Source organism: Watersipora subatra, chromosome 2 (assembly GCF_963576615.1).
Source record: "Watersipora subatra chromosome 2, tzWatSuba1.1, whole genome shotgun sequence".
In the NCBI taxonomy this organism is placed as follows: domain Eukaryota; kingdom Metazoa; phylum Bryozoa; class Gymnolaemata; order Cheilostomatida; family Watersiporidae; genus Watersipora; species Watersipora subatra.
The window spans coordinates 16,289,087-16,297,750 of NC_088709.1; the positions used below are offsets into that span (position 1 = coordinate 16,289,087).

Genomic DNA, 8,664 nt, shown 5'->3' on the forward strand with positions numbered 1-8,664 from the left:
GCTAAATGCGCACATGTGATCATAACATACTAATGGTGTGGACACTAACACAATTTTGATCTATTTTATGTTCACATCAATTTTTAGAATAGCCTCACTTTCTGTCAAATGCAATCTTTGCTGCGCTATGTGATGACAGTCAATGATGTGCAACTATCAGCGAATTAAAATGTGGGACGCTAAAACATTTCATGATGTGTCCGAATTCGCTGTAGCAATGCTTTCACATTGCGACAAGACAGGGCGCTCGTTAGAATCACTGTTGTGCAGAACTGTTTCATAATTTTGCAACTCGCTTTAGTAAGGGAAGTACAGTAGGCGCTTTTACAATATAAATAATCCGTTCTGAAAATGTTTACGTTAAAGGGATTTTACATTATACAAATCTAAAAATACATGTAAATTGCCCAAACCACTCCAAGATTTTCCCACTCCAGATTTTCCCTTTGGCCCTTCAAAAAGGAAAAAATTACACCCAACTTTTTATTTTAATGACTGTACAGTTACTGAGGTATTATTGGTTTGTATTGACAACTTTTCCTTTTTTTACCACGGTCACTTGGTTTAGGATCAATGATTACAGTACTTTTATGTTAAGGGGAGCACACACCTTCAATTTAAGTTGATTTTTTATGTCGCAAAAGAAGAAAGGAAAGATATTGTATTCATCTAAAATAAAGTAAAACAAAAATATATCTTCACTATTATAATAAGCGTCATTTCTGTTCGTCCGTCCATCCCATGACAGGGTTAGGGGTTAGAGGTCAAGGTTAGGATAAAATATTGCTTTCTATGAGACTCCAGCTCGTGACACTCAGCTTGGTACAAAGATACTAGCACCTGCACCAGTCGACTCTCTTCAAGTATTTCTGAATAACTGTGCACATAGTTATTCTCTGCACTTTATCCACACACATAATGATCTCTCACAGCACACTGAACTCTCAGAGTACTATTATATGTAATAGAGATACACCTACAAGATGTTTGTTCTCACAAGTACGGGAAAACTTTTAACGCTAACTAGAGAATCTCATTATTCAAATTGATTTGTGGAACTTGGAACGGATTGGCATGAAGCAAAAACTTTACACATGTTCTTTACCTAAAGTGGAGTTTACGTAAAAGAAGGCTAAATTATATATATATATATATATATATAAATCAATAAAACAATAAAACAGACTATAATTTTAGATAAAACACTTTATTACTATTAGTTTCATGCTTGGTAAGAACAATCTTTAGCAATATTAATTTGCTCTGATTTTATCATTGAGCACTCTGCTCGGATCTTACGCTTTTACTTATGTATATATATATATATGTATTTATATATATTTATATATATATTATAGAAGCGTCTACTGTTAGGCCAAAGAGACCAGCACCCAAATTTATTTGTCAGGTTCATTTTGTTAGTAAAAAAGTTATTCGTGAAAATATACACAAAAGATTACATGATGTTTATACAAGGTATTCAGCTTTGTCATTGGAAATAATTAATTTGCGTGATAGAGAGAGTCCATTTTGTAGCCCAACTAGCAATGTAATTCCAGCCATTTAAAGGTTAGCTAAGGATTGGCTTGTCAGTGTAAATACGTGTCGTGCGATTGTAGATGACAGCTGGAGAAGCAACTGTGCCCCTCATACAGTGTGGTTCCCCCAGCTCCGCTAACAAACTTCTCGCAGAAGTCTCAACAGTCAGCCCGAGCAAGTCAGTTGATAGCGGATCTACGGAAGAAGGGCATGGCCATAGCCACTCCGTACCAAACTCATGGTCCTCTGTAGCCTACATGGTTGTTATGGGAGATGGACTGCACAACTTCACAGATGGCTTAGCGATTGGTGAGAACTGAGAAGTCATATGGTACCAATGTCAGGTTTTGACTTTCGAGATGTCCTTAGCATGCGAATGTTTCTAAAACATGCGACGGAAAATTTAAGTCCACACCTAAAATAATTTCCATCGTGCCATGTTCGGTTTTTGAAGCATCGCAGGCTCCTATGTGGAAGAGAAGGGGCTAAATGAGAAAATCAAGAAAAAGAAAAAAGTTTAAAAGTTGACAGGTATTGCAAATATCTGCGACAGAAAAAAATGTATTATTGTATGTTCTTGACTAATGGATTATGCAGTCAGACCTGAAAGTGCATGTTATTTAATTTAGTTCATTCTACAGCAAAAAATTGATGATAATAATTTAGGCAGGTACATGTAACATTAAAAGGAATTTTAAAATAAAATAAATTATTTAAACAAAATGTAAAAAACTAAATTACATACAAAAAAAACTGAATTAATACAGTAGTCATCAGTATAAAGAGATTTGTGTTGTCACTTTAAAGTCGTGGAGGTGTAGCCCTGGAAGTACAGGAGATAAGAGATGAGTAGGTAAAATGCATAGCTTGTCTAATTTAAAGTATAAGAACTTTATAGACGAACTTAAATTACCGTACTTTTCGGACTATTAGCCGCTACTTTTTTCTGATGATTTGAGCTATGCGGCTTATATAAGGGTGCGGCTATTCTGTGGTTTTTTCTTTGACCGCTAGGGCGCATTAACCATAATTTACGGTTAGTGCGCCTCTAGCGATAAAAGAAAATGCGAAACAATGCCTAATGATACTGTTCCGTTAGGCACTAGGTTAAAAAGCGTCGGTTAATACGAAACAGTGCTGTTAGACACTGTTCCGTTTTAAACAGCAAAGTTGCTGCCGTGTTAAAAGCCCCATCCTGAGTTCTGCGGCCTATACAAAGGTGCGGCCTATGTATTGTTTTATTATTGTTTTTAGAAAATAAAGCAGATACGGCTTATATAGGGATGCGGCTTATAGTCCGAAAAGTACGGTATATATTTTTAATTCCGTGTTTAATTTTTTTACTTGATATTCAATTTTCATGACCAGCCTACCCGTCTACACTCATTGTTGTTTTTTATTTTACTTCTTCACAATAACTACAACACGGCTTTGTATATTTGAAAAAAATCTATCTGACGGTATTTACTTATGTTTTTTCTGTTAGTTGTCTTTGTAATTATATAGATATATATATATATATAGTACTTTATTGGCAATAATTTCATTTCACAAATAGAAATGTTTTTCAAATTAGGCCATACAACAATAGATCAGCATTCTTTTTTCCTTTTATCACTACTCTACTCTCAGGCTAGCCATTTTGGGATCCATTATGTTAGAACTAAAAAATGTGTATATGAAACACTGTTAATTATTGTTCTAGCAATGAAAAACTAGAGTATATGAAGACAAATGTGCTTACGTATCAATTTACAAACTTTGAATGTCATGTGTTAAAATTGCTTTGTCGAGGTCAATTTTTACTTAGTCTTACATCATGTTGGAAAATTCAGATAAAAAATTGATCGTAATTCGAGATGTGACAGCATAGAGGGAGGTAGTGACAATAATATAAAGATCTGCCACCTGTGTGGTTGTCAGCTCAATGTTTATGGAATCGATGAAGATAATAGATTTTGTTATGATGTCAGAATGATAGTGTCAAGCGGTTTCCAGAATATGACATGCTTCACGTTGCCTTGGCATGTTAGCAGTTGCAGTGTCACCAAACCAGTGCGTGCCAGCATTAGCTTAGTCAAACAATGTCTTGCCAAAGGCAATATCAATATTTTGTTTTTCCAAGTAAATGAGCTCTCAATCATAATGTAATGGGAGGATACTGATTGCAATGCTCCCCGCTATGAACATGCTGATCATAAGTAGAACGCACTAGTTATAACTCTGTTTGATTAGCTAGTGTTCGCAGTGGGCATTGATTGTGCCGATGGGGTCACTGTCGTAATGCTGTGCAAAACCCTCTAGAATATAATTGCTGCCTTTGATATACTGAGAGTTTGTTATCATTGTTGTCTACTCTGTACGCTTCAGCAAACAGTTTTAGTATGTTGTCATAGCCAAGCAGCTGCATAGTGAAATTTTGCCATTGGCATTTGTTGGCTTGTGTACCACCTGGCATCGTGCCTGCTAGTTCATATAGTACTTTCTGCTGCACATCACACCTTTCAGTTTGTCCTAAAGGCTGGTTCACATTAAATCGCCGTTAGTCAGAATTTTTCTTTCAGCACTTATCGTCGATTATGGGAACCGTGAATCGATGGCACCGATGAAGCATCGCGAACACGTCAGGAAAGTTTGCAGCTGTCAAACTTTTCCGATACTTCATCGACGACCGCCTTTCAAATGTGAAACATTTCGGCGATGGTAATTCACGGTCGCTGATAGCGTGATTTATTCATATCCGTTCATGATAGTCGCTGTGGGATTAGTTTTTGATTCCAGCACACAAAAACAATAAGGTTCCTGAGCAAAAATTTAAAAAGAGAAATGAGAACACTACGTCACGAAGTAATTCTTGATGCAACCGCAGATAGTTTTTTATGATAGTGTGAACATCATTATCATCGATGATCGCCGAAGTATTGTGGCACCAATACTGAGATACGGCGATATAGTGTGAACCAGCCTTAAGCTGTGACTATTCAGGCTAAAGTTTGGCTCCAACGCATTTGATGGCATTGTCAATAGCTCAAAGCATATTGATACTTGCTCATCATCTCATTGGCTAGTTTTAATATCGCGAAGCGCATTGTTTTGGTTTTAAAAGTTAGTAATATCGATAAACCTAGTATTAAAATCATGTTCTTTTCACAACTAAAAATAGTCATCAATGCTAAACTTTCGACCGTGTCTCTGGAAGATAAGTATTTATTTACCTATTAGTGTAAATCATGTTAAAACATTTAGTCACAGCAGCATTGACCTGGTTAGCCTTTCTGAGCATCTGCGCTCCGCGTGTGACTATACGTTCTCTTATACTCACGAGCTCTATGTTGCTCTCTTAACTTCTTGCAAGCCAGAGCTCGTATCCAGTAGTACATTTTAGCTACCAAATAGTTGTCTGAGTGGCTTGTATCTGTGTCAGTTCTTGCTCTTTGCCCAAGTGTGCTTACCTTTTGTGAATAGCTCATTGCAATGTGTAATTTATTCCTTGATTCTAGGTGCTGCGTTTGCATCAAGTTTTTCAGGAGGAATGAGTACATCTCTAGCTGTGCTCTGTCATGAACTTCCACATGAGCTCGGTTAGTATCCGCTCTTAATCCTCTACTAGCTAGTACTTGCATTGTCAATGTAGTGTAGACAACTCCAACTTTAAAGAATATTTTAATTACCAAAACACTAGGTTGACATGAAAGACATTTTAGATGTTTGAAGGCAGATGTTTTAGTCTGTACAAAATAACCACTTTTTTACTATTCTAGTACCCTGGCAGTCCTGTACACTGAGCTATCGTCAGGTGTAATAGATATACGCACAGTTAGTTCGCAATGCAGTAGGGTGGTCAAGCGGCACAGTTAGTAGTGCGCCTGGCTGCGAAGCCAAATATCTGAGTTTGATTCCAGTACAACACATTGTTTTTTTTAATGCCCTGAGTGTGGCCTCTGTTGTCGGACAAACACGGCTTTTATTATAGTAAAGGTTACCATCTCAAACTGTTCGCTAGCTTGTTATTGAAGTTATCAATATTGGTCATCAAGCTTCTAAGCCGACTCAGTTATCTTTGTTCTGATATTTTAAGGCAGGTTTTTGAGTTGGGTCTTGTACTGTTGCAACATAATGCACTCTTTGTAGCTAAATTCTCATGTCATGGGCTCATGGCCGGTTAAGGTGGCTATCAGTGTACAATACATTATATATATACAATATATATATAATATATATTATATATAATGTATTGTACACTGATATATATAATATATTAAGTATATATATATACTTGATATATAATATATCAAGTATATATATACGTATAATATATATACTTGATCATATTTTTATATAAACTGTTCAAGCTTATGTAAAGCTGAGGTTATGTAATGCTTATCATTATCATCGCCAATTAAAATAGTGAATTTATGTCATGCCGCCATAACTTACATGCAGATTGAATTTGCCAATGGTTGTTTTCTCTTCTATTTCCTTATAGCGTCTGCCATGATTTCACATGTTTTTTATCTGACCTCTTGCTTTTATTGGCCAGAAATCATGGCAGGGGGTTAATGGCAAGAGCATATCATGCTACAGGGTGTGATAGTATGTTACACGAGATACTGCTCCATACACTGCTGATTACCTTACAAGGTTGTTTTATCTGTTTTACAGGAGATTTTGCCATGCTGCTCAAGACTGGCATGTCTATGAAGCAGGCGTACATGTGTAATTTGATGAGCGCTTCTCTTCAATGTCTCGGAGTTATCATAGGCGTACTTATAGGAAATGTGACGTCAGCAACCCAGTGGTTATTCGCATTTGCAGGAGGCATCTTTTTGTATGTCGGTCTCGTAGATATGGTGAGGGTGATTATTGATTTGTTGACAATTCTGCTCTACCTTTTTACTCATTTCTCAACTACCCTCAGATATTGTAGCATTCCAATTTAATGTCTGCTTAAAGGTTACCTTGCACAAAAATGTAATAGATTTTTTTTATTGTAATGATCATTTTAATGGCGATCAACTTTAGTCGATTTTTATCTCAAAACATTCTGGTGGTCGGTTCTCATCAAACACCAAGATAATCGCAAGTAATAAAAAAACAGTGTCTGCTTTACGATGAACCTGCACAAAATTTTATTAGAAAGTATCGGTATTTTCTATCATTTGCGACTGTTTTTTATGTTTGAAGTAGTCTGACTACCAGAATGTTTTAAGGGTAAAATTGCAAAACTTCATCTCTACTAAAAAGCTCAGATCAAGTGAAAGTGCTATTATGATGTCGATAGTTGCAAAGAGACCGACAGAATTCAAACTTGTAACGCTGCAACTGCAATGAATAGCCGATATCAACTTCTGATCGTTTTAATCGCGATCAACTTTTATCGATTTTATTCTATAAACATCCTGGCTGTCAGATCCCATCAAACATAAAAAAATCGCAAATAATAGAAAAATACCAATACTTTCTGATAAAATCTACTAAGATACTAAAAAAAAATTGGGTAAGTTCATCTTTAACTTAATTTATGTATTTTTAATTATTCTTATATTTTATCTTTAATATTTGCCATATATTCTTTTTATCAATTACCAAACTGTAGTGTTGCGAGCAATTTGGGACGTCGTATGTTGTAAATCAGTTTGTATATTGAGATAAATGTTGGTTCAAATTTTACTTGATGTGCTGAAAACTTTGTTTGTAGAAGTGATCATAATTCGAGGTAAAGGTGTTCCTTTGAACAGATCATTTATTTATTCCCTGATTTATATTAGTGTATATTCTGTTGTAGCTTCCAGAAATAACAAAAATTGATAATAAAAGACCGTGGAAGCAACTCCTCCTACAGAATTTTGGACTGATGTGCGGATTTGTGTTTATGCTGCTTATAGCAACTTTTGAGACAGACATAGAGAATATTTTCGTTCCAAAATGAACCACCTGCTAGCACCTACAATCACTCACTGCCTCCACTCCAGTAACCGATCTGCATCCGAATTTTATCATGAATCTTCTTAGTTCTAAAGAGGTGCCCACTACTTTTAGTAAATAATACAGCAAATATGGTAGAAGTTCAACTGTGTGAAAGCTGTTTAACATTAATACAAGTTATTGGTATTATATTAACACCTGTGCAAACTTACATGTTTGTCCATCCTCTCTCATAGTCATTTATGTATTATGAATTATTTTTTAGTGTGCAGATATTATTCTATCATATCTTATAATATTAACAGTTCCATTATTAAACCTTTCTCAACAAAAACTGAGTGAAGTGGCTATGTCCAAGTTAACATTCAGTAAATACGCGGCCAATTTAATAAAATGTATCTGTTGCTGCAGTTAGTGACGTCTGCTCGCAACGTTTGTGATAACCGGTAAAGTTTTAGTAATACTCAGCATAAAATAGTTAAAAAATTCTTCCCTAGACTTGATTTAGGTACAAATTATAACTAATAATTTTTGCATAACTTGTTAAAATTATCAGATTTCAAGTGCAACACAATTATTCTGGTGCTTAGTTACACGAACGCCTGTGAGTAGCATATATAGTTTTGTGCAAAAAATAGAGCTCCGTTGCAAAAAATAGAGAAAAACATATTTAAAAAAAAAAATGTTTTAGTTTATCTACAAACCTGTAAAGGGAGCTAAGTTGGATCAAAACATCCTGCTGCTGTTAGTAAAACACTGCTCTAATTTATGCTTTTTGATGTATTTTACACATATTTCATATTACAATATATATATATATAAAATATATATCACCAACCGTGTCTAGTGCTAGACAGTGCTGCAATAAGGTTAAAAATGGTGGTCTTTACCAGTGTTTGTCATTATGCATTCTTGCGGTTAGTTAAGCATGGTCTACATACAAATGGTTTAGAGATATGAATAAACTCATGGTGCTGGACACCAACCGTGCAAACACTAAATTTTTAAAAAATGTCAACTCTTTTATTGAACTATTTTAAGAATTTACATTCGCTTTCTCGCAGTTAATATGCTCATTGGTCACATTTTTCTATAACTAGCAATGTCAAAAAAAAAGAATGTACTGTTTGTATCAAGACGAAGATTTATATAGGTGTTTTCAAATTCTGACAGTTTGACATATAGCAAACTGTCAGAATA

General features: G+C 35.2%; 1 protein-coding gene across 4 annotated transcripts in view; it reads left to right on the forward strand.

Annotated features, from left to right (window-relative positions):
• Positions 1–8,102, forward strand: part of LOC137386945 (zinc transporter foi-like) — a 48,767-nt gene extending 40,665 nt beyond the window's left edge. For all 4 annotated transcript variants that reach the window (XM_068073185.1, XM_068073184.1, XM_068073187.1 and 1 more), the window contains 4 exons: positions 1,620–1,848; positions 5,040–5,120; positions 6,202–6,389; positions 7,325–8,102. In XM_068073185.1, coding sequence (XP_067929286.1) covers positions 1,620–1,848; positions 5,040–5,120; positions 6,202–6,389; positions 7,325–7,468 — 642 coding nt within the window. In that variant the 3' untranslated portion in view covers positions 7,469–8,102. The remainder of the gene's footprint in view (positions 1–1,619; positions 1,849–5,039; positions 5,121–6,201; positions 6,390–7,324) is intronic.
• The last annotated feature ends 562 nt before the right edge of the window (positions 8,103–8,664 follow it).